Genomic DNA, 26,843 nt, shown 5'->3' with positions numbered 1-26,843 from the left:
CTCTCTCTCTTTCCCACCACCTTGTGAAAAAGGTACTTGCTTTTCCTTTGCCTTCCGCCATGACTGTAAGTTTCCTGAGTCCTTTCATGCTTCCCCTTTGCCTTCCGCCATGACTGTAAGTTTCTTGAGGCCTCCCCAGCCATGCGTGACTGTGAGTCAATTAAACCTTTTTCTTTATAAATTACCCAGTCTTGAGTATTTCTGTATAGCAGTGTGAAAACACAGTAATACAATGCCAATACTGGAAAAGTGACTGCGGATTACTATAGTCATTATCTTGATGACCTACAGTTAATGGCAAAATAAATTTAAAAGAGTAGGAGGCCGGATGCTTTGGCTCACGCCTGTAATCCCAGCACTTTGGGAGGCCGAGGCCGGCGGATCACCTGAGGTCGGGAGTTCGAGACCAGCCTGGCCAACATGGCGAAACCCCGTCTCTACTAAAAATACAAAAGTTAGCCGGGTGTGGTGATGTGCACCTGTAATCCCAACTACTCAGGAGTCTGAGGCAGGAGAATCGCTTGAACCTGGAAGGCGGAGGTTGTAGTAAGCCGAGATAGCGCCATTGCACTCCAGCCTGGGTGACAGAGCGAGACTCTGTCTCAATAAATAAATAAATAAATAAATAAATAAGTAGGAAAAGCAATAAAAATAACATTGACCTTTGTTGTTTTATTTTAAAATTGTGTGGTGCAGCGAAAACCTAAAGATCACTTATATCCATGATTCCTACACATCAGGAGAGAGACAACAAAGATTATGAAGGCCCAGAGGACGACACCGAAATGATGAACAAAGACGGGCCTTGTAAAGGACGCGACAAACCTAGAATCAGAAACAGGGAGAGGTGGCAGCTGAGGCCATAGGATCAGAGAAGATTAAATGACCAGGGCAAAGCTAAGAAATCCCGGGATGCTGGTGCTTCCTGGGACTAGATACAGCTGGCCCTAACTTCTCAGTGATGCCACATGTATCAGCTCAAAGAAAACCACACGCTCATGTCAACTATTCTCCCTGTTGGAAGCAACAAGTTCACGTGCTCAAAGGAGCATTTGGATGAGAAAAAGATCTTTTTCAGTCCATCAGGCTGCATTCCCTTACTCTCTTCCACCAACTAAGCACTACCAAACGTAGCAATGCCCTAGCAAAGTGGTAGCTATCGTGAAAATAAAATCAACAGATGCTGGTGTAAACTTCACAGTATTTTGGAGCAGAAAAGATAATTTAAAACATTCAGTGATTAATACATACAGAAGGCAGAGATTTCTGTCAAGTTCAGTTTTGAAATAGCATCTAGCATAACAAATCGCCCAGAGCAGGGGTTGAAGAAATATTAGTTAAATGAATGCTAGGGCCACCTCCTGTCACAAGACTAACTGTCGAATATTCTGGAATTTTGCAAGCTTGTTGTTAAACCACTTATTTCATTTAGCTTTGAAATCAGCCATGGCAGGAATATTTGCACCATGGAAATTGGCAACTGCTTTAAATCAAAGCTTTAAAAAAAATTTTTCCAGACATCCAGTTTTACCAGTTTATCCACTGAATGTATCCACATAAAGATGCAAACAAATTTTTGATATGCCTCAGTACCTCAGAAACAGCAGGATCATAATCAAATAAATATTATGCTATTCGCTAATAATTTTTAAGTAGATGTTTTCACTTTGTAAAATCAAAAAGGCAGTGTACAAAATCAAGAGGATGGTGTTCTCATAATAACAAGAAAGATTCTATGTCTGCACGAAGGCCCTGCCAAATATTCTCCAACTTTACGGGGGATCCTGTCTAATCTAATAGAATAAGTTAGCCAAAGAGGCTTTCTGTATTTCTAGTTGGACTGCACTCAGCTGCTAGGAGCAGGCAGGGCTCAGCATGATATCCTGAAGCCTCTCTAGCCACAAAAATCAAAGAATGTTGGAAATTCAGTAAATATTTTAGAAACAACGTTACACACACATAATCCCACTAAACGCCTAGTTTCTGGTGGTTCACTAAGTCAGGGGTTCACACGCTAAGGGTGCTGGGAATCCCCTGAGAGCTTGCAAAAACACAAATCCTCAGGCCCCACCCGCAGAGTTCTGATGGGCAGGTGCAGGGTAAGACCCAAGAATCAGCATTTCTAACAATCCCAGGGGCCCTGTGCTGCCACCAGGGGGCACACTTTGAGAGTACTGCATCGGGTGATCATTGAAAGACTGCTATCTTGTGCTCGCTTGGGCAGCACATATACTAAAGACTGCCCGGGCTCAGTGGCTCACACCTGTAATCCCAGCACTTTGGGAGGCCAAGGTGGGAGGATCACTTGAGCCCAGGAGTTTGAGACCAACCTGGGCAACACAGTGAGACTCCCTCTCTACAAAAAAGTACAAAATTAGCCAGGCATGGTAGTGCACAACTGTAGTCCCAGCTACACTGAAGACTGAGGTGGGAGAATCTCTTGAACCAGGGAGGTCAAGGCTGCAGTGAGCCATTGTACCACTGTATTCCAGCCTGGGTGACAGAGCAAGATCCTGTCTCAAAAAAATAAAAATAAAGACATCTATCTGTCCACTAATGACCTATTGCAAAAAAACAAAACCTCATTTGGAATGTCAGCCAATCTACTCCAAGCCTTTAAAATTAATCCATTATGACTATGAATTGGATAGAGCAATGCATGTCCACATTCGCAGCCTTACCTGCTTCTGTCTTCACAGTATCTAAAAATAGCCTCTTTGGTAATTAGTCTATTAGTTCTTCTCATCTCATTCAAAACTGCCGTCATCCAGTCCTCCACGCGCCCTTCAGCCCGCACGATCTTCCGAAACTCCATGACTTCTCCTTCTGCTGAAATCATCGCGGACACCAGTTTTTCTCCACTATCGCCGTCATTAAACCTCAGTGATGCTATGTTGTCGTACATCTGCAAAACAGGGAGAGGCAGCCCTGTAAGACCTGCACTGAGTTCTGGAATCAAAGACCAGCCAGCGGTGCTCCATCCAGCAGAGCTGCCACGATGCAAGCAATGGCAACCAGTGAGCCGAGATCGCAGGCAAGATGGATGTCGTTCACCCACCTGTGTGGTCATCCCAAAGACACTTATTGGGGATTTTCATTTACTCTGTACTGTGCAAAGATCTGTGGAGGACTGAAAGGAGAAAGAAAAAGAAGACAGACTCTGTCCCTAACCCTGCTGGAGTGGGGAGGTATCTGGACATAGGAGCCAGTGGAACGTGGAGGAGGTGGAAGGGTGATTAACACCCCAGGCTGGTGAACAGAGACCTGTGATGGAATCCCAGATTCCCCACTATCCAATTGAGCAACTATGGGTGAGTTGCTCCTCCTCACTCTGCCTGGAATAAACACAATCATGGCACTTAACAAGGTGGGCTTGGGAGAATCAAATGAAACAATCTGAGTCAAATGCTGAAACACTGTTAAACACTTGGCATTTGTTGACTATTATCATTGTTATTAATCAGAATAACATTTAGGACAATGAGTCCTTTAGGGCCCACCATATACAAGGCACTCACAAATCAGAGAGGAGAGGAAGGCAATAAACAGGCTTTAAAGAATAAAAACAGAGGTTTGCAAAAGAGGTGAACAGTAAATGAAGTATTCCTAACACTGTATTTTTCTACAACAGTAAAATATTTGTTTACAAAAGTGGAAGCAGAAGGCCAGGCACAATAGCTCATGCCTGTAATCCCACCACTTTGGGAGGCTGAGGCGGGAGGATTGCTTGAGCCCAGGAGGTAGAGGCTGCAATGAGCTGTGATCACACCACTGCACTCCAACCTGGGCAACAAAGCAACGCCCTGTCTGAAAAAAAAAAAAAAAAAAAAAAAAAAAAAAAAAAAAACTGGAAACAGAATACTGAAGAAGCCTCCCCTTTGAGAAAGGAAAAATATGCAGTCAAAAATATGAATCTTACTTTAAGAAGGAAGTTAGCATTGATTAAAGGGAAAGTAATGGGAGAAAGCACTCGTTCCTAAGTGCTCTGTTAATTTGGAATGGAGGAATTACCGTGCAACACTCATTCTCAGCCGGGGATGATTTTGCCACCAGGGGACATTGGCAATGTCTGGAGATGTTTCTGGTTGTCATAACTAGGGAGGGGGTGCTACTGGCATCTAGTAGGTTGTGGTCAGGGATGCTACGTAATGTCCTGTAATGCACAGGACAGCAGCCACAGCAAAGAGTCATCCAGCCCCAAATGCCAGCAGCGCCGAGGCTCAGAGCCCCTGCCCAGGCTGACGCTAGATAAAGAGCTTTGATTAGCAGGCCAAAGATCATGTCTGGCCAGCCTCTGTTCTCTATCACAAGGGACAGTGTTCTCTGTTGTTTCCTGCCATTCAGGAAATGGTTCATGGATACATACACATTTATTTAAAAAGTGTGAAATTGTGGTCTGGAAGGAATCATAACAAATTCATGACAGTGGCTGGCGCCTGTAGTCCCAGCTACTCGGGAGGCTGAGGCAGGAGAATGGCGTGAACCCGGGAGGTGGAGCTTGCAGTGAGCGGAGATCGCGCCACTGCACTCCGGCCTGGGCGACAGAGTGAGACTCTGTCTCAAAAAAAAAAAAAAAAAGAAATAGAAAAGAAAGTAGAGGAAGTATGAATGGGGATGGGGACAAAAAGTATTGCAAATTTGTACAACTTTACAAAAAAAAGAGACAAACCAAACATGACTAAATGGTAACAAGTGCCAATTCTGGGTAGTGGAGAGGGTTATTTAGCCAACATTGAAAGGTAGGCACTGTTCAAAGTACTTTATAAATAGTAACTCATTTCATTTTTATAACAGCTCCACTGAAACAGGTAACCATTGGGGTTATGTCCATTCACAGACGAGGAAACTGATGTCCAGAGAGATCAAGGAACTTGCCGAAGATCACACAGAAACTCAGAATAGAGCAAAGATTTGAACCCCAGCAATCTGGTTCTAGAGTCCATGTGCTAAACCACTATCCTCTAATGCCTCCCTATTTAATATATTAGTCTTCATATATTTCTGGTTTTTTTGTTTTTTGTTTTTTTAGTTTATAAAAAGAAAGGTTTTGGACTGTGGAAAAATAGCTGAATCTGGTGTGATTTCAGACTCAGTGAATATCATCAGGCTTACACTTCAAATTAAAACTCGAGGGCTGAGTGTGGTGGCTCGCACCTGTAATCCCACTTTGGGAGGCCAAGGTGGGAGCATTGCTTGAGCTCAGGAGTTAGAGACCAGCCCAGGTAACACAGTGAGACCTCATCTCTCCAAAAAATAAATAAAAATTAGCCAGGCATGGTGGTGTGCACCTGTGGTCCCAGCCACTCAGGAAGCTGAGGTGGCAGATCACTTGAGTTGGGGAGGTGGAGGCTGCAATGAGCCATGATTGTACCACTGCGCTCCAGCCTGGGCAACAGAGCCAGACCCTGTCTCAAAAAACAAACCAAAAAACCAACTCCAGCAGCATTTCAGTCTTAACCCTCTGGGTTGAACCTCATGGCAAAGGGAACCAGGGAGGACCGAAGGCGGTTCTAAGGCTTACACGGGGAGCCCCTGCACACCCAGAGGGCTGACCTTGATCATGTGCTCCTGGACGCAGAGTGGGTCGCTGCTCCCCAGAATGCTAAGCAACTCATCATCAGAAATGAAGAAGAACCTTGGGAAAGCATTTCTCTTCGAATCTAAGTAGTCGTTGAGGCTTTTCTGGCATTTCTCCAGGCCCTCGCTGACGTTCTGTAGGTCACTGAGGCGGTTTGGGGCTTCACAGCACCTCTTGATCACGGGGTCTTTTAAGGTCTCACCCATGATCTGGACCAGAACAGAGGAGAGCCGTCAAGCAGGGTGAGCAGGGAGAGCGGAGACACTGTTCTTGAGCCCAGAACAGGCACTCACCAGAGCCCAGGCACGGCCGAGACAAAACTGACAAGCTGCCCAGTGCCATTGGCTTTCAGGGGATCCATTTATCATTTTTAAACATGCATATCCTTAGCACCTTCTAATGTACTACATGTAACTAACTGGTTTCTGGTTTTTCTTTTCGTTATCCCATAAGAAGGCCAGCTGCGCAGGGAAAGGATTTTTTTGTTTTGTTCACTGATGAGCCCCACCCCACCCTACAGAAGTGCTTACACACAGTAGGCGCCCATTCAACACTTGCTGAGTAAAGGAAGCTGGCAATTCCACTGTGAGCAATTTGTATATACAGAATATTCACTGCAGCATTCTTCATCATAGCAGAAAAAGAAAGAAATAGCCTCAATGTCCAGCAACAGGTCAATCATCTGCTGTGAGTGATAATTTCGATGTGTATTTATTGAAATAGGTCAAACTGTTCAATAAAAATAGCCAGTGACATTGGTAAGAATGATTCTATTTTCAATCCTGTAATCCCAGTGCTTTGGGAGACTAAGACAGGAGGATTAGGAGGATTGTTTGAGACCAGGAGTTTGAGACCAGACTGGGCAACAGAACAAGACTCCATCTCTACTAAAAAAAAAAAAATTTTTTTTTTTTTTTAAAGTTAGCCGGGTGTGGTGGTGCATACCTGCAGTCCCAGCTACCTGGGAGGCCAAGGCGAGGATCATATGAGCCCAGGAGTTGGAGGCTGCAGTGAGCTATGATCACACCACTGCACTCCAGCTTGGGCAACAAAGCAAGACCTCGTCTCTAAAAAAAAAAAAAAGAACAATCATATTTTGTAGAATGTTATTTATTTATATCTATTTGTATGTTTATGCAGGAATAAATATTCTGGAAAGATATATGCTCAACTATTAAAATGGTTACCCTGGGCAAGGGGATTATAGGTATTTTTTTCTTCCTTTCTTTTTTTTCTTGGCTTTTTGTAATTTCTAAAGTATTCTGTAATGAAATGATATTTGTTGTATAATTCTTCTTTTTCTTTTTTCTTTTTTTTTTTGAGACAGAGTCTCACTCTGTTACCCAGGCTAGAGTGGTGTCACGATCTCAGTTCACTGCAACCTTCACCTCCTGGGTTCAAGCGATCCTCCCACCTCAGCCTCCCGAGTAGTTGGGATTACAGGCATGCACCACCATGCCTGGCTAATTTTTTTTTTTTTTTTTTTTTGTATTTTTAGTAGAGACGGAGTTTCACCGGCTGGGCACAGGGGCTCACATCTGTAATCCCAGCACTTTTGGAGGCCAAGGTGGGCAGATCATGAGGTCAGGAGATTGAGACCATCCTGGCTAACACGGTGAAACCCCATCTCTACTAAAAATACAAAAAATTAGCCGGGCGTGGTGTTGGGCACCTGTAGTCCCAGCTACTCGGGAAGCTGAGGCAGGAGAACAGCCGGAACCCAGGATGTGGAGCTTACAGAGAGTCAAGATTGTGCCACTGCACTCCAGCCTGGGTGACAGAGCGAGACTCTGTCTCAAAAAAAAAAAAGAGAGAGAGACAGAGTTTCACTATATTGGCCAGGCTGGTCTCGAAATCCTGACTTCAAGTGATCGCCTACCTCGGCCTCCCAAAGTCCTGGGATTACAGGCGTGAGTCACCGTCCAGCCTGATATGTGTTGTACAATTCTTTTAAGTTTAAAAAAAGAGCTTATGCAACAATTATATGAAACAGTTATAAACTCTAGTGGATAAAAGAGATCAAAACATGAACTGGCCACCTATAATTAAAGAACACAGCAGCAAAGCTAAGTAGCAAAATACCCGGGCTTTGAGAGCAAGAGAGCTGGGTTAAAATCCCAGCCACACTAATTACAGCCACTGTGATGACCAGTCCAACCCTTTTTGGAAATGACTTTAAAATACACATACCCTTTCACGGGCAATTTGCTTTCTAACAATCTATCTTAAGATATTCACTCTAACTATGGAAAAAGCATTAGGCAAGAACCTGTACATTATTTATGAAAGCAAAGAACTCTGTTCAAACAAAATGTCAAATTACTGGAGAGTAATCAACTAAACTAATGTCAGCCCACTCCCTGGAATATAGAGAGCCATGAAATTATTTTCTCAGATGACTTCCTAATATGAACTGTTTCTCATAATAATATTAAGAGAAAATTATGATATAAAGTTGTACACAATATATTACAATCATGCTTTTTAAACTTATACACATAGGAAAAAGATAAAAGGAATATACTGACATGTTAAAGTAGTCCCATTAAAGTGACAGAACCATGAGAGATACATTTTTCCACTGTTCTACATTTTCAAAATATTTTAAACAAGCAAATATTGCTTTTATAATAAATGTAAAAAAGATTCAGTGTCATATGCCAGCAGCTAAAAATCAAATGGGAATTTTTACTAGACAGATTAGGGTCATAAATAATGACACGAAAAATTCAGAAGCTACTAGTGGGCCAGGCAAGGTGACCCACTCCTGTAATCCCAGTGCTTTGGGAGGCCAATGTGGGAAAGTCAGTTGAGGCTAGGAGTTTGAGACCAGCCTGGACAACATAGCAAGATCCTATCCCTATAAAAAATGTTTTAATTAGCTGAGCATGGCAGCACATGCCTGTAGTCCCAGCTGCTTGGGAGGCTGAGTTAGGAGGATCTCTTTAGCCCATAATTTCAAGGCTACAGGGAGCCACGATCACATCACTGCACTCCAGCCTGGGCAACAGAGCAAAACCCTGTCTCTAAAAAATGAGAGAGAAGCTACTAATGCAGAAAATACAATGTGCAAATAAAAAGGTACAAATATCTCAAATCGCTGCCCTTCTTTCATTACTAAAATAGAAGCGAGTCACTTGCCCTTTTAAATACTTTATCGATGTTGTCAAACTTTTTTGCCTCTTCCGGAAGTTGTGATCTTATATCTCCACCAATAAAAATACTTTCAAGATACATCCATTTTCTCTGAACCAACATCCAAATCTGTAAATGTACAAAAGGTCGGTGTCAGCAGGGGTTATCAGATACCTCCAAAAGTGGATGGCAAAGCCCCACCCTGACACGAGACAGACCCAAAGCAACTCAGGTGGGAGGACCTTCCAGGCAAGGTGACAGAGTGAGCATCTGCATGGCCAGCTCCCCTCCACTCCAAATGAATGGGAATGCTGGGGAAAGCATAACTAATGGCCACACTCAAAAGCAAAAGAAAGCTCTCCATGCAGCCCAGCACAGGTAGGAAAACTTCTAGTTATGAGAAGGGGGTGAAGCCTGTGACCCACAACAGCAAAGGACAGGCCATGCCAGACACTCAAAAAGTAAGCCAAGTACCATGTGCCCAGCAATTCCGCTCCTAGGTATTGACCCAAAAGAATTGAAAACAGGGACTCAAGTAGTTGTACATGAATGCTGATGGCAGCACTGTTCACAATAGCCAAAAGGTGGAAACAACCCAAATGTCTATCAGCCAATGAACAGAAAAACAACATGTGATCAATCCACATGATTTAATATTATTGGGCCATAAAAAGGACGGAAGCACTGACACATGCTACAACATGGATGAACCTGGAAAACATCACACTAACTGACAAAAGCCAGACGTAAAGGATCATATATTGTGTCATTCCACTTATATGAAATATCCAAAATAGGTAAATCCATTGACACGGAAAACAGACTGGAGGTTGCCCGGTGCTGGGGGAGGAGATGGGTAGGGAATGACTGCTTAAGGGGTACTGGCTTTTCTTTTGGTTTGATGAAAATCTGGAATTAGAGGTGGTGGTTGCACAACACTGTGAATGTACTAAATGTCACTGAATTGTGCACTTTACAATCGCTAGTTTTATGTTATTTAAATTTTACCTCAATAAAAAAATTTTTTGACTGAACACAGTGGCTCATGCCTATAATCACAGCACTTTGGGAGCCAGAGGTGGGCAGGTCACTTGAGGTCAGGAGTTCAAGACCAGCCTGGCCAACATGGTGAAACCCCATCTCTACTAAAAATACAAAAACTAGCCAGGCATAGTGGCACATGCCTGTAATCCCAGCCACTCGGGAGGCTGAGGCAGGAGAATCACTTGAACCCGGCTGGCAGAGGTTGCAATGAGCCGAGATGGCACCACTGCACTCCAGCCTGGGTGACAGAGCAAGACTCCATCTAAAAAAAAATTTTTAACTCACAAATTAAAAAACAGTGCTATATCCCACATAAGAGCTTCCACTAACACAAAGTCATAGACAAAACAAACAAACAAAAAAGCAAGGAAAGGAAACCCAGGCATGATGGAGGCCTGATCACACAGTTGGCCAGTGAACCAGGCCTGGCTTCATCCCACCCAAGGCTTGGATTGTGGCCAAAAACAAGGTGCTTGCCTGTGGTCTGGGAGGAAAAAAAGGCAACCGCACAAAAATGGTGCAGTGAGCCTGGGTTGCTCACAGAGGTCTGGACAAGTATTGCCCAAAAGGAAGAAAGCCCCAAACCACCTACTATAAGACCTTGCTACTTCCCAGTGTGACAGGCCTCAGGTTAAAGAGGCTGCAAAAACAGATGACAAAGTGAAGCAAACACAAGAAAAAAACTACATGTGAGATGAGCTAGAAAAAAAAATCAAAATCACACAGAGGAAAATCCACCACCACAAGAGAGAGTCAACAGACATTTTTTTAAAAAGTGTAGAGAAATCGAAAAGGAATGTAAAATAAATATGTTTCTAATTTTCAGTGTCATCAAGGAGGCAAAAGCATCCTTGCAACAAGAACAGGACAGTATCAAAGAAAAACAGAGATATATGAAATAGAAGCAATTAGGAATCTTGGAAATGAAAATCATTCAGTAAAATAAAAATTCAGATCAATTCCTTTGATCATGCACTCTTGTCCTCAAAATAAATCAAGACAAAAAAGTATGAAAGAGGATCATTTGTTTCTAAGCACAAAATATCCTCATATAAAATTCTAAACACAAAATATCCTCATATAAAAGCCACTGCTATGCACTGGCTCTAATCCATCTTTTGTTCATCTTTTCTCTCACCTCAATGACTTCCCCTATTAGAGAAAGCGTTTTTTCCCATTTGTGAACAGTTTGCAGAAAAGGCCCCACAAATCTGCTTCCTGAGATGCTCTGCAGGTTGAAAGTGTTGTCATCAAGAGACTGAATAATTTCGTCAACAGAACCCAGGATGTAGCCTCGCTCCTGTGTGCCTTTGCAATACTTGACTACAGTGAATTTCATATTTTCCCACGTGTCTAGGATTTCCTTCACAGCCTGTTCAGGAATAGAAAAAGAATGATTCAGGCACACGAACTGAAAGGACCGAGCCCCAACCCAAAAACACCTTCCTTAGCTTGCTTTTGGCCAACAACGCAATCGGAGTCCTGGGTCTGTTTCCTGAAAAGTTGGAATTCTGTCATGGTAATAATTGTCACTTATCAAGCATTCGCTATGTGGCAGGTAAGCATGTCACATACACAATCTCATTCAGTCCTCAAAGCAAATACCTCAAAGTATATTGGTAGGGATTATTATCACCCACATTTTACAGAGATGGCAACTGGGGCTCAGACATGAAGCTCAGCTACTGAGCCCCAGAAACAGGGTCTAAACCCCACAGTCTGCCCCCGAAGTCTGCACAGTTATGAGATCCTGCCCCTGTGCTTACTCTACTCACACAAAAACCAAATTACAAAATGATATGCCTCTTATGATTTCATATTCAAAACAAAAAATCTATATCGAGGCCGGGTGCGGTGGCTCATGCCTGTAATCCTAATACTTCAGGAGGTCAAGGTGAGCAGATTGCTTGAGCCCAGGAGTTCATGACCAGCCTTGGCAACATAGGGAGACCCTGTCTCAAAAAAAAAAAAATCTGTATCGATACATATGTATATGTGTATACATATGTACATGTGTACATTATATGTATATTATGCGTATCTTTGGTATATTGTGTACACTGTGTGTATATGTATACATGTGTATATACTATGTGTACATGTGTATATTGGGTACATTGAACATTGTGTATATACGTATATGTGTGTACATTATATGTACGTGTGCATATTAGGTACACTGTGTGCACATTGTGTGTATACGAATACATAGTGTACATTATGTGTACATGTATATATTAGGTACACTGTGTGTACATTATGTGTATATGTATACATGTATATATATTATGTGTACATGTATATATTAGGTACACTGTATGTACATTATGTGCATATGTACACATGTGTATACATTATGTGTATATGTTAGGTACACTGTGTGCACACTGTATGTATATTTTGTGTGTTTGCATGCATATGTGTCTACATGCATATACATGTGTATACATGTGTGGTGTACTATGTACAGTCATGTACTGCATAAGGACGTTTCATTCAGTGATGAATTTCATATATAATGGTGGTCCCATAGGATTATTGGACCATATTTTGGCCATACCTTTTCTTTTCTTTTTTTTTTTTTTTTTTTGAGACAGAGTCTTGCCCTGTCGCCCAGGCTGGAGTGCGGTGGTGCGATCTCGGCTCACTGCAGCTCTGCCTCCTGGGTTCATGCCATTCTCCTGCCTCAGCCTCCCGAGTAGCTGGGACTACAGGCACCCGCCACCATGCCCGGCTAATTTTTTTTGTATTTTTAGTAGAGACGGGGTTTCACCGTGTTAGCCAGGATGGTCTCAATCTCCTGACCTCGTGATCCACCCGCCTCGGCCTCCCAAAGTGCTGGGATTACAGGCGTGAGCCACCATGCCCGGCCTTGGCTGTACCTTTTCTGTGTTTAGATACACAGGTACTATTAGGTTACAATGGCTGACAGTACTCAATATAGTTCCTTGCTGTACAGGCTTGCAGTCTAGAGCAATAGATTCTACCCAATAGCCTAGGTGTGCAGTAGTCATCCCAGCTAGGTTTGTTTGCACAATCACGAATCAACTCAGGACACATTTCTCAGAATGTGTCCCTGCCATTAGGTGACACCTGACTATATACATATATGTGTAGGGGTATGTGTATGTGTGTACCTGTGTACGTGTATGTTAGTGCATACAAATGCATGGGTGTATGTGCACATATATGAGTAGTATGTGTGTATGCCTATGTATACATGTGTGCATGCATTTTTAAGTAGGGAAAGAAATACACTAAAAAGTTAATAATTATTTTCAGGTAGTGGGATTATGAATTTTTTTTCAATTTTCTACCATGAACATCCATTACATCTATTTAAAAATCAATGGCAAAACAAATAAATAAATAAGAAACAATAAGAAAAAAATTTTTTAAACAATGGAAAATGAAACTACAATTGGGAACAACAAAAAATTTAATTAAAGCAGAAATTCTATTTCTACAACAAATAATTCTTTATTACTGAAGTACATCAGGTACTAGAGCAAATATGTTTTCTCTTTTTTGTTTGTTTTTCTTCTTTGAGACAAGGTCTCACCCCGTCACCCAGGCTGGAGTGCCATGGTGCGATCACAGTTCACTGCAGCCTCCACCTTCCAGGTTCAAGTGATCCTCCCACCTCAGCCTCCCAAGAAGCTGGGACTAAAGGCATGCCACCACGCTCAGCTAATTTTTTTTCTTTTTTAGTATAGATGAGTTCTCCCTATTTTCTCTTTGAATTAAAAAAAGACTGTTTTCTCCAGCCTGTTTTTAACTGAAGTCTTACCTTCTCAATGGCAACCTCCTTGATTGCTGCTGTGACAATCTCATTGAGAACATCTGTGTGTTTGTGCAGTTCCATAGCAAACATATTTTCCAAGGTGAACGTTTCGGTCATTTCAAAAAAGACAGACGTTTTTTCCATAAGTTCTTTCCAATGCCTGAAAGCACATCAGCATTCAAATCTTTATGCTTACTGAATTTAGTAAGGAGTTCAATTACTCCCATTTAAATCACAGGACAAATCTCATTTTGTAAACTTCTTATAATGAAATTCTGCAACATGAGGACATCATTAGAAATATATTCCCAAAGTTCTCCAAAATCCCACTGGCCTCCAGAGTTAAACCGGAAAACAACATCTTGCAAAATACTGTATACACTATACACTAGTCTTCACAGCCTTCTCATAAAATACACAACTTTTAATTATTGGGAACGGCTTCTGTCATAGTCTCTCGACCAATGACCTCAACCTCTGTTGAATCACTCAGCCTTTTTGAGAGCCTCATGTAAATTATGAGCTCTCGTGCATTTGATAAATATTTCAGTGCTGACTCCGTGCCGGGCAGTGGACAGGGGTACAGAGTTATCAAGGGCAAGGCTCCTAGCTTCAGAGAACCTGCCACTTACTTGGGGAGACAAACAACAAACAATAAACAAATCTATAAATTAAATAATGACATAGGGTTTTGAGTACTATGAGAAAACTGCAGCGTGCCAGAGGAGGTACGAAGGGGCCCATTCAGACGGGACAGTCGGGGCAGACTCCTGTGCACACAGACACAACGGGGGCAGCTCTGCTCTTCACCTGACTGGCCTTCCTTTAAGGTTTGCATTTGGCCTGTGAATTTACCCATGTTTTAGTTCTGTGTATATGGAATGGGTGTGAGTAAGGCAGCTAAGCATGACGCTAGACAGCAGAACGCCACGTACCCAGCACGTGAGCAGCAAGTGTTGAATCACTGAGTGTTGTAAACACACACACACACACACACACACACACACACACACACGGCCATGGAAATGGTCAGAAAGGAGGCCCTACTGGTTCATCGGTCTCTGAACCCCCTGGCCTAGCACAGCACGGACAGGAAGGAGGGTGTCAGAACTGAAACTGAAGGGTAAGGGTCATCAGTGCCTGCTCTGTGGCTTATGGTCACTTGCTTTTTATTTTTTTCCCCCTTTTCCCATGAAGCTGAAGGTCTCGCCACTGAACGCTGAAACTTAACCTTCACTGGCTACTATGGATAACATTCACAGGCCACGATGGCGATGGTGACTTTGGTTGTTTTTCAGAAAGTTGAACCAACTCCTCTGTCCAGTTCCAACTGGTTGAGACCACTGACCTTTCAACTGGGCCTGTGCAAGTGCCCCAGAGGTGGCCTTTTGACGTTGGAAGGCCAAACACTCCACCCTCAGGCCATGTCAACGCCCCCACTTTCTGTGCCTATGTCCTGTGAAATGGTGTGAACCCCAGCTACACTTGCTCAGAATGAACCTGTTACTTCCTTTTTCCCACCACCAACCACCTTCCCCCTCGACTTCGACCACCCCACTCCCCTAACGCCTAAACATCCCTAAGCCTTATCTTCAGGAAGGCAGATGTGAGGGCTGCTCGCCTGCCTCCTTGCTTGGCGGCCTTGCAAATAAATCTTTCTGTTTCACAAAACCCATGTCACGGCGATTGATGGACTGCATGTGGGCAGAGCGGACCTGGGGCCAGCCTGTGACATAACCCTGGTGGTGGATTAGAGGGTCCACACTCAACATAACTCAGCCCTGAGTCACTAGGAGAGAGTGATTCCCTCTCCAGTTCCCGCCCAGTCCTTTCAATTACAGTAAATTACATCGAAGGGAAAGTCTCCTCTTTGTGCTTCTGTGTGACAGAGCAGGAGCAACCTCATCTTGGACAAACACCGCCACTTTAAGGTCCAGCTCCCTTTCCAGCCCATGCATTTTAAGGAAATCACTTATCTTCTAACTACAAGCCACCAGAAAGAGCAGACAGGAAAACATAGACAAGACAGCTCAGGCACAGAGGGAGGAGAGGAGGAAGTCTCTTGGGTAACTGCCAAACTTCACCCTTATACAATGGGTCCCAGTAAAACAGTGGACCTTAATAAGAACATTCCTTTCCCTTCAGGTGCACTAAGATAGGGGAGCTAAAAGCAGACTCGGCGAGTATGCCTGCTGCTGCAGAAAAATGAATGGGAATAGACACACAACTCTCCCTCCCAGATAAGCACAACAGAGAGACACAGAAGCAGTCCAAGCCTCGGATAAACTCTCCCACCCTAAATCCTTAAAAACTCTTAGTCTCTAAGAGAGTGTGGCTCTGACCTAACTTGGCCAGAATCCCCTCTCAGGTTTGTTTTCTCTAAAATAAACCTGTTTTGACTGGCAAGCCACCTTTTGTGTTTCTTTCCTCTTTCTTTAATTTTTACGCTGTGTCCTCAGTCCCTCCCCAGGGTCATTCACTTTTCTTAGAGCGAAGGTCTCTGGCTCAGAGACAGGCAACTGTTTTGAGCTATCTTTTTTTTTTTAATAATTACTTTCTATTTCTGGCAAGAGCTTTTGGTTTTCTCTTTACAGTGGTGGTGGAAGTTTCTTTTTAGAATAACATTCATTTCCATAAAAAAGAAACTGATAGGAAGAAAAATATAAAGCCATGACGGCATAGATGATACTCAGATCTGACAAAAATGATGAGACAGGACCAAAGTTTGAGAAACACTGGGTTATGGGATTATAAAACCGAGAACTTTAGCTAGAAAATGCCTACTTCTACCTAGTTTTACAGATGAGGAAACTGAAGTCTGCAAAGGTAAAGGTGAGTGCTCCAGGGAAGCCAGCAGACAGTGAAAAGAGGGCTAAGACTCCACGTCACCAGGGCCCGAGGGCTGCCTGCTCCTTGTTGAGAGGGAGAGACAGATGTAACAGGTGTTGAAAACAAGCCAGCACTTACGAGAGACTTTCTCAGTGTGAACTCAAGGATAGGAAGGGAACCAAAGAAGGGATGACTTTCTCACTAGGGAAAATGAAGTCACTTGATGTCATGGCATGACTAGATGACCACACTTTGGAAAACATGACCGAGGAATAGAGGAACACGAGCAGAAGCATAACTCACAAATGAGGACTGTAACTCCTAATTCGTGTCTGTGTGGTGCCATCACCAAATAAACACAGACCCATGCCCCCTCTGTCCCACCCACAGGGCTGGCTATCCCATCAGTATGGTGGCCACAAGCCACGCGTGTCTATGGAGCACTCGAAACGGGGCAAGCCCAGGTTGAAATAGGCTATAGATATAAAATACACATTGCACTTTGACATATTTTTTAAGAAGAATGTAAAATATCTCATGAATAAATGTTTCATGTTGATTACATGTTGAAATAATGTTTGGGATATATTGAGTTAATTAAAATATACTATTAAAATTAATTTCACCCGTTTTTACTCTTTTACTGTAGCAGCTAAAAAACTGTAAATTACATATGTGAGTTCCGTTTGATGTCTGCTGGATGGGGCTGATCAAGGTCACTTACTATAGTTTTTTAAATCTTCGAGAAAAGCAACTGCAAACGCCACTTTGCACCTGCTGGGATCTTTCTTTTTTAAAAGAATCCTGTGGTTGACAGTTTTATAGACACTTTACATAGAAACAACATTATAGAACTGTGTCGTGCCCATGTATAGCCCTGTGGCATTGTTGAAATTGTGTGCTTCATCATCAGACCAAAGATAATGTACTGAGGGAAACAATTTTAACTAAAAGCTCCTCCCACATTTTTACATCTGCGGACAGAGGACAAAACAAACCTGTCTCTTAGTGCCTCGTTTTTCAAGTCAAGAAGTAAAGGAACCGAGTCTTTGAATGCCTTCATTTTTGCTTCCAAGTAGTAGGTCACTGATAAGCCACGGACTGGCCGAGGTAGCTTTCTGAGAGCCCTGAGAAAACCTTCAATTCCTTCCTGGAGAATCTGCACATTCAGGTTGATCCAAAGGGTCTGAGACCATTCTTCTTTTGCAACCTGGAAACGTGCAAGAAACAGCTCCATCAACAAAGACCCCTTTGGAAATGCAACAAGGAGAGCAAGTTCTTGACTCTTAGTCACGTTCAGATATTTTAAAGTATTACCCATCTATCTACAACTACCTGAAATTCACAAACAAGGGGTTGACTACAAGGATCTAAAACAACAAGAAAAGAATTCCACTTTTTGTAAGCTTTTGCAAAAATAATGCTGTATCTGAGGATGTGTGGGATCCAGAAATACATCTTCCCTTTCTAAAGACAAAAGTGAGAGGTATAAAGTAAGTAACAGGTGTTTTTAAATCAGGGAGTTGCGTGGGTCTTAAAGGATGTACTTCATTCAGGTGCTGTCATAGCTTGCTTCTTTTCCCTGATGAAAGCAGCTAAGGTTACAAAATATTTACACTCTAGATCACTAATCCAAGAATCTGTTTACAAATCATCAGGTTGAGGCTAAGAAGTGAGGAAAAACATGTTCCTACTTGATGATTGTAAAGAGAAGATTTTCTGTGTTATATTTTCCTGAGATTTAATGTAAAAATTATTTTTTTTTTTTTTTTGGAGACAGGGTCTCGCTGCCACCCAGGCTGTAGTGCAATGGTGTGATCACAGTTCATTGCAGCCTCAACCTCCTGGCCTCAAGTGATCCTCCCATCTCAGCCTCCTGAGTAGCTGAGACGACAGACACGCACCACCAGGCCTGGATATTTTTTATTTTATTTTGCAGAGACAGGGGGTCTTGCTAGGTTGCCTAGGCTGGCCTCAAACTCCTGGGCTCAAGTAATCCTCCTGCCTTAGCCTCCAAGTGCTGGGATTACAGGCATGTGCCACCACACCTGGCCTGTTTTTCTAACAGCTTTATTGAGGATTAACTGGTATATAATAAGCTGTCCATAACTAAAGGTACAATCTGCAAAGTTTTGACAGGTGTGCATGCCTGTGAAAGCACCACCACAATCAAGATAGCAAACTCATTCATCACCCTCAAAAGCTGCCCCATTTCCCTGTGTCATAACCCCTCCCATCTCTCTCCTCCTGTCCCTACCCCCAGTTAACCACAGATCTGTGTACTGCCACCATAAATTCGTTTGCATTTTCCAGGGTTTTATATGAATGGAATAATACAATATGCATTCCTCTGTATCTGGCTTCTTTCGCTCAGCATGACGATTCTGAGAGTCGCCCATGTTGTTGCGTGGATGCGCTGAGAACTGGTTCAATCCTCTACCTTGCTGAGTAGTAGTATTCTGTGGTGTGGATGAGCCACAGCTTATTTATCCATTCACTTAATGGGCATTTGGGTTGTTTCTAGTATTGGGCTATTACCAACAATGCTGTTTATGAACATTCATGCAGAAGTCTCTGCAAGGACCATGCTTTCTCTTCTCTCAGGTAAACACCTTGGACTCGCTCCATTTAGGCTTCCACGGCCACACTCCATTGATTTTTTCTTGTTGCAGTCACCAGTGGCCTCCACAATATGCAATACTGTGATCAATCCTCCATCCTCTTCTCACCTGATCTATCAGCAGCATCTGGTGCAGTTGGCCAGTCCTACCTCCTAGAAACACGTTTCCAAGATGTCACACTCACCTGTTTGTTCTCCTACCACCTGGGTCACTCCTCCTCCTCCTCGTCTTTCCTTTTTTAGGGACGTATTCTCATGGCATTTAATGTTGGAGAGACCCAGGCTCAGACCTCGCTCCTCTCCTCCACCAACCCCACTCCCAAGTGTACCGGGCTGAATAGCGTCCCCCAAAAATGCACGTCCACCCAGAACCTCAGAATGAAGCCTCACCTGGAAAGAGGGTCTTTGCAGAGGTAGTTAGGGTGAGGTCATACTGGATTAGAGCAGGCCCTAAATCCAGTGACTGGTGTCCGTATAAGAAGAGAAAACAGACACAGAGGCACAGAGGGAAGACAGCAATGTGATGAGGGAGGCAGAGACAGGAGCGACACAGCCGCAAGCCACGGAACGCCAGGGACAGTCAAAAGCCACCAGGAGCTGGAAGAGGCAAGAAGGAGCCTCTTCTGCAGCCTTCGGAGTGAGCGTGGCCCTGCAGACACCTTGATTTTGCACTCCTGGCCTCCAGAACCGTGAGGAGATACATTTCTGTTGTTTTCAGCCTCCTGGTCTGTATTCATAATCATGTATTCATAATCATTTGTTCTGGCAGCCCCAGGAAACGAAGGCACCAGGTGAGCCCATCTGAACTGGTGGCTCAGTACCTTCCGCACCGGGACACTCCCAATTCACCCCTCCAGCTCTCCTCTGAGCTCCAGACAAATACATCCAAGTGCTGCTTCCTCAACATCACCACAGGAACGTCCAGCAGACATCACCTTGCCCTGAATTCCTGATGTTCACCATCGTCCCCAAACCTTCTTTTCCTGGAGTCTTCCCTTAAGAGTGACTCCACTCTTCCGGCTCCTCAGGCCAAAAACCTTGGAGTCTTCCTTGTTCTCTTGCTCTTACATCCCACATCCACACCTCCAGGAGGCCCCACTGACTCTACCTGCAAACCTGATCCAGAATCCACCCATGCTTCCCAACCTGCACCGCTGCCACCCCAGGATCCCCTGGGATTATGATGACAGTCCCCTGCCCAGCCTCCCAGAAGCCACCCAGTGTGTCACTGAGACTCTTCTCAGCACACAACTTTGAAAAGCAATTGCTAGGAAAAAATAAATTTCAAGGAGAGTGGAAGTCACTCTAGCTGATGAAATGTCCCTTAACATCCACAGACCAGGGTAGGCTGGGGGGACCAAGCTATGTCTCAATATTGGATTTTTAAAAATGCTTATTTTGCTACAGAAAAAAAAACCAGAAAGAATGAATAAGACCTAGTATTTGATAGCATGGCAGGGTGACTATAGTCAATAAAAATTGTATATTTTTAAATAACTAAAGGAGCATAATTGGATTGTTTGTAACACAAAGGATAAAAGCTTGAGGGGATGGACATCCCATTCCCCATGATGTGATTATTACACACTGCATGCCCGTGTCAAAACATCTATGTATCCCATATAGACACCTACTATGAACCCAGAAAAATTAAACATTTTAAAACCACTTATTTTGACATATGTGTGGTTGTTCTCAGTTCTCATGATACCTTTCCTTTTAAAAGCTGAGGGTATGTTTTTCACTTTATGAATTTTTTGCCTGGTGCAGGCACCAGGTCTCATCACTTTCCACCCCATCTCTGGAATCTTCTCTCCTCTCTATTCCCTCTATAATTGTCCTAAAATGCAAGCTGCCATCCCTTCTGCCAGCACTGGGGCAGTGACCTCCTAAAGGACCCCCCGCCTGCAATCCCCCGGCTGCCTCCGGAGTCCCTTCTCACGGCTTCATCTCCACCGGCCGCTTCGCACATCCCAACCCCATTTCCTGGTGCATCCATGGTTGGTAAAGCCACCAGTCTGGATGAAGGGTTATGGACACAAGACACAACTTCAAATCTCCTGTCTCTGCTCCTGCCCAACGCTCTGCCTGGAAAGCCTTGTTCTGCACCAGGCAAAAGCCTGTTCTGGTTCTGAGCCTCACTCCCAGGCCACCTCTTTAGCAGCACTCCCTGGGCCGGTGGGCCACTCTCCTTCCTCCTCTGCAATCTCAGGATTCTGTCCACCTCATTTCCAGCACACATCTTGGCGGCGTGGTTATTTGTTCACATATCGGTGCAAAGGTGAATCCTGTGTGTCAAGTGGACGCTGGTGTTTTGTGAGAGATACTGAGTGAGATGAGCGTTTGCACTGGGGGACTGAGTAAAGCAGGTGGCCCTCCCCAACATGGATGGCCTCACTCAATCCACTGCAGGCCTGAATAGAACAAAAGGCTGAGAAAGGTGGAATGCAACCTCTGTGCCTGACTGTCTTCAAGCTGGGACGTCAGTGTTCTCCTGCATTCAGACTTGGACTCAGACTAGAATCTATACCATCAGCTCTCCAGGGTCTCTAGCTTGCCAGCTGCAGACCATGGGATTTCTCAGCCTCCATAATCACAGGAGCCAATTCCTCATCACAAATCTCATAGATATAGGTAGAGATTAGACACAGATATATAGATATACATTAGATATAGATTAGAAATAGATATGTAGATTAGATACAGATAGATATAGATTAGATAATGTAATACAGATGTAGATTAGATATAGACATAGGTATAGATACAGATTAGATACAGACAGATATAGATATAGATACACATATCTCCTATTGATTCTGTTTCTCAAGAACCCAGACTAACATAGTCAGTCTCCCTTGGGGACTCAAGAAGGGCAGGAACGGGCAAACATGACTCCTTTTCTGGACCCCACACTCCAACCAGCACAGCACTGAGCTATAAAGAACTAAGTCAATAGATAAATGAATGAATAGCATGAATTTGCATGGGAAACATACCAATGAGAGGCACCCAAATGACATGACATTTGCAACTTTTATTTTTATTTTTATTTTTTGAGACAGAGTCTCACTCTGTCACCTAGGCTGGAGTGCAGTGGCGCAATCTCAGCTCACCGCAACCTCCACCTCCTGGGTTCAAGCGATTCTTGTGCCTTAGCCTCCCAAGCAGCTGGGATCACAGGCATGTGCCACCATATCTGGCTAAGTTTTGTATTTCTTAGTAGAAATGGAGTTTTGCCATGTTGGCCAGGCTAGTCTCGAACTCCTGGCCTCAAGTGATCCACCCGCCTTGCCTCCCAAAGTGCTGGGATTACAGGTGTGAGCCACTGTGCCCGGAACTTTTTTTTGTATTTTTTAGTAGAAACGGGGTTTCGCCTTGTTGCCCAGGCTAGTCTCGAACTCCTGGCCTCAAGTAATCTGCCCATCTCAGCCTCCCAAAGTGCTGGGATTACAAGCATGAGCCACCACACCAGGCTGACACGGCAACTTTTAATCTCCGCTTGCAACTAAACAGTTTATCCCATGCCTTAACCAAGCCCTTGACCTCCAAAGAGAGTTCTTTTCTATGATGACGGTAAAATACATTTAAAAAAATTTGTCATTTTAATCATTTTAAAATATGTAATTCCAGGCTGGGTGCAATGGCTCATGCCTGTAATCCCAGCACTTTGGGAGGTCAAGGCAGGAGGATCGCTTGAGATCAGGAGTTCCAGACCAGCCTGGGTAACACAGTGAGACATTGCCTCTACTAAAACTAAAAAAAGAATAGCTGGGCATGGTGGTGCACCTCTGTAGTCCCAACTGCTTTGCAGGCTGAGGCAGAAGGATCACTTCGACCCAGGACTTCGAGGCTGCAGTGAGTTATTATCACACCACTGCACCCCAGCTTGGGTGGTAGAGCGAGACTTTGTCTCAAAAATAAAAATAAAATGTACAATTCCATGGCATCAAGTACTTTCACAATGTCACACAGCCAGCGCCACTATCTATTTCCAGAACTTTTTTTTTTTTTGAGATGGAGTTTCGCTCTTGTCGCCCAGGCTGGAGTGCGATGGCGCAATCTGGACTCACTGCAATCTCCACCTCCCAGGTTCAAGTGATTCTCCTGCCTCAGCCTCCTGAGTAGCTGGGATTACAGGCACCTGCCACTATACCTGGCTGACTTTTGGATTTTTAGTAGAGACAGGGTTTCACCACGTTGGCCAGACTGACCTCGAACTCCTGACCTCAGGTGATCCACCCGCCTTGGCCTCCCAAAGTGCTGGGATTACAGGCGTGAGCCACCGCACCCAGCCTATTTCCAGAACTTTTCCAACACCCCAAATGGAAACCCTGTACCCATAAACAATCACTCCCCATCCCCCTTCCCTGCGGCCAAAATGAGCGTTTCCACAACGTCAGACCCAAGCTCATTATTATGGTGGCATCAAAGTCTGCAGGGCTTAAGTAATTCCTACATCCCCTTCAGTGAGCCTGAGTCCTTTGCTTTCAGGGAAATGCTCACCTTTAGTCCTTCATAGAGCTCGTAAATCATCCTCAGCCCACTCATTTCCTTCTGCACTTTCAGCAGCTCTGGATACATCGTAATAGGAAGATCGAAAAGTTTCTCAGCGTTAGCCAGTTCCTGACGGCTCTTTTCATGTCTTGCCAGCTCTCTTTCATAAACACCTAAAAGCTCTACTCCTAGTAAATAAATACACCGATGAGTGAAGAAATACAATTTTAAGGTGTACAAAATTGAATAAGAAATCATGCATAATGTATCTCAATTATAATTTCATCCTCATAAACCACACGGGAAGACAAATTTAGAATCATGGCACCATTCTAACTAAAACCAAAAGACCAATGACATCTGCAGTCTCCTCCAGTTAGAAAATTGTGCCTAATTCTCACAACCAGGTCATTCAGAAAGGAGACTATTTTAAGGGAATCTGAGGTGGTCTATGTTGTGGTCGACATCACCATCCTTTGCCGCCCCCTTGAGAACGTCATCATCCTACTGATAACTCCCTTACCACTCTAACTTCCCAGTTCTATGCTTCTCCCCCAATTCCAATGACCACTACCACTCTACGTCACTACATCCCTGCTCACAATCATCTACTCAAATGCCACATTTCCCAGATGCCTTTTTTGAGCATCCTTAAATAAACGTCACCCATTTCTTTGGAAGCCACAGCAGTCTTTGGTTTGTCTCATGGTATTTTTTTTTTTTGTCTCATGGTATTTACCAAATTCTCTTTAGAATAAGAATTTTAGGACTCGGCTCAGTGGCTCAGGCCTGTAATCCCAGCCCTTTGGGAGGCTGAGGCAGGAGGATCACTTGAGGTCAGGAGTTCAAGACAAGCCTGGCCAACATGGTGAAACCCTGTCTCTACTAAAAATACAAAAATTAGCAAGGCATGGTGGCACATGCCTATAGTCTCAGCTACTCAGGAGGCTGAGGCAGGAGAATCACTTGAACCCAGGAGGTGGAGGTTGCGGTGAGCTGAGATTGTGCCACTGCACTCCAGTCTGGGTGACAGAGTGAGACTCTGTCTCAAAAAAAAAAAAAAAAACAGAATTTTAGTATTTTTAACTTGTCACCATTTTAGCCTATGTGATGTGAGGGGCAGAGGACAAGCATCTGAATCCAAAGAATAAATGTAACAGGCATTAGAGAGGCAGATGGATGGATAAGACGCTGCCTTTGTAAAGGCAGTCGCTGGTGTTTAAGATTTCTGAGCTGCGGCAGAAACCTCTGTATCCCCCGCAGGAGTGGAGGCTGCTCCTTGGCACTTCTCTCAACACCTTTGGGTAGCAGGCACTCAACAATCAACGAGTCGCATTAATCCAGCTTTTTTTTTTTTTAAATGTGACCACTAAAATGAGCCAAGAAAAAAGTATTTGAGGAAGAAATAAATATTTAAATCACGGCACCATCATCACTTGCCATAAACTCTTAAGCAAAACATACTCAAACATTTGCTACTCAGATCGCTCAGTAAGACCAACAGGAACATTCTTACCTTTATCAAGATCATCACCAACAGAACCAGGGCCTTCATTGTAAAAACGCTTTGCAAACTCCTCTATCTGAACTCTGTAGTTCATTATTTCGCCTCGAGTAAGCTGAGAAAAATGAGGTTACATTAATTTAGCCCAAATACGTTTTTCAATGTCTTTACTCAGGAAGTGAAATTTAAACAGTACCTCTGTGAAAGTTCTCTTTATGTCCCCAAGAGCATGCTCCACATTCACTGAATCATTAAACAGATTAGACCACATGCTCTCAATCTTATCAACCAGTTCTTTCTCTGCATCAGGAGGCTAATTAGGAGAAACAAAAAACAGAATAAACAACAAATGATCAGCAATTTGGAATTGAAATTGATGGTCAAAGTTACCTCCCAGGGACTTCTGCTTGTGGCAACAGGAGGCTAGGTAATTCAAACCAACTCAAAAGCTGATTGAAATATTAAGGCCAGACATGGCCAGACTGGGATTACATGGCTCATGCCTGTAATCCCAATACTTTGGGGGGCTGAGGCAGGAGGATCCCTTGAGCTCAGGAGTTTGAGACCAGCCTGGGCAACACAGTGAGACTGTATCTCTGTAAATATAAAAAGAAAAAGAAATTTTAAAAAGAAGTATTAGGCTGGGCACAGTGGCTCACGCCTATAATCCCAGAACTTTTGGAGGCTGAGGCGGGTGGATCACCTGAGGTCAGGAGTTCGAGACCAGCCTGGACAACATGGTGAAATCCCTTCTCTACTAAAAATACAAAAATTAGCCAGGCGTGGTGGCAGGAGCCTGTAGTTCCAGCTACTCAGGAGGCTGAGGTGGCAGAATCGCTTGAACGTGGGAGGCAGTGGTTGCAGTGAGTCGAGATCACACCACTGCACTTCAACCTGGGTGACAGAGCAAGACTCTATCTCAAAAAATATATATATATAAATATTAAAGTCAAATTTTATAATTAAAATAAAATCAGTATAAAATCATTTTTAAAAATAAAGAGATAGAGGCTGGGCGTGGGATCCCTTGAGCTCAGGAGTTTGAGACCAGCCTGGGCAACATAGTGAGACTGTATCTCTGTAAATATAAAAAGAAAAAGAAATTTTAAAAAGAAATATTAGGCTGGGCGCGGTAGCTCACGTCTGTAATCCCAGCACTTTGGGAGGCTGAGGCGTGCGGATCACCTGAGGTCAGGAGTTCAAGACCAGCCTGACCAACATGGAGAAATGCTGTATCTACTAAAAATACAATATTAGCTGGGGTGGTGGCGCATGCCTATAATCCCAGCTACTCAGGAGGCGGAGGTTGCAGTGAGCCGAGATTGTGCCATTGCACTCCAGCCTAGGCAACAAGAGTGAAACTCCACCTCAAAAAAAAAAAAAAAAAAAGAGATAGAGATATTACAGAGAGATAAGCCCTTCATAAACTAAAGCCCAGCTTCAAATCAACTTAATCTCTGATTAGAATAAGGTTAGCTTAGCTTGCTAATGTACCCAGTTGTGGTGTCTGTTAGAAGCAAAAATAAATCTCCTCTGATGAAATATAACATCACCCAACGCCTCCAATCCTCTCTCTCCAATTTATCACATAGGCTATTAAGAACTCAGTTAGAAATGCCAGCCATATAAAGACACAAAAGAACTTAAACAAAACCAAGAGATTCACAGACAACATAAAAGATCACGACAGAGTTATAAGACACACAATTTAAAATAATTTTATTTAAGAGTAAAGGAAACAAAAGACAAAAACAAAATTGAGAATTTTGGTAAAGCACAGGAAATTGTTTTTAAAATGGAAATTCTAGAATGGATAATGACAATACCTGAAATCAAGAGCTCAAAGGATTGT

At 43.5% G+C, this 26,843-nt stretch overlaps 1 protein-coding gene across 1 annotated transcript in view; it reads right to left on the bottom strand.

The window, feature by feature from the left end:
* Nucleotides 1-26,843, bottom strand: part of DNAH10 (dynein axonemal heavy chain 10) — a 174,562-nt gene that overhangs the window by 91,485 nt on the left and 56,234 nt on the right. Inside the window, exons 22-30 of the mRNA XM_008964478.4 lie at nucleotides 25,188-25,304; nucleotides 25,004-25,106; nucleotides 23,497-23,675; nucleotides 17,369-17,580; nucleotides 13,548-13,701; nucleotides 10,896-11,129; nucleotides 8,720-8,842; nucleotides 5,554-5,787; nucleotides 2,682-2,905 (exon numbers count right to left, since the gene is read on the bottom strand). Coding sequence (XP_008962726.2) covers nucleotides 2,682-2,905; nucleotides 5,554-5,787; nucleotides 8,720-8,842; nucleotides 10,896-11,129; nucleotides 13,548-13,701; nucleotides 17,369-17,580; nucleotides 23,497-23,675; nucleotides 25,004-25,106; nucleotides 25,188-25,304 — 1,580 coding nt within the window. The remainder of the gene's footprint in view (nucleotides 1-2,681; nucleotides 2,906-5,553; nucleotides 5,788-8,719; nucleotides 8,843-10,895; nucleotides 11,130-13,547; nucleotides 13,702-17,368; nucleotides 17,581-23,496; nucleotides 23,676-25,003; nucleotides 25,107-25,187; nucleotides 25,305-26,843) is intronic.

This window comes from Pan paniscus, chromosome 10, assembly GCF_029289425.2.
Source record: "Pan paniscus chromosome 10, NHGRI_mPanPan1-v2.0_pri, whole genome shotgun sequence".
NCBI classification, from domain to species: Eukaryota; Metazoa; Chordata; class Mammalia; order Primates; family Hominidae; genus Pan; species Pan paniscus.
This window is presented reverse-complemented; position numbering and strand designations above follow the sequence as displayed.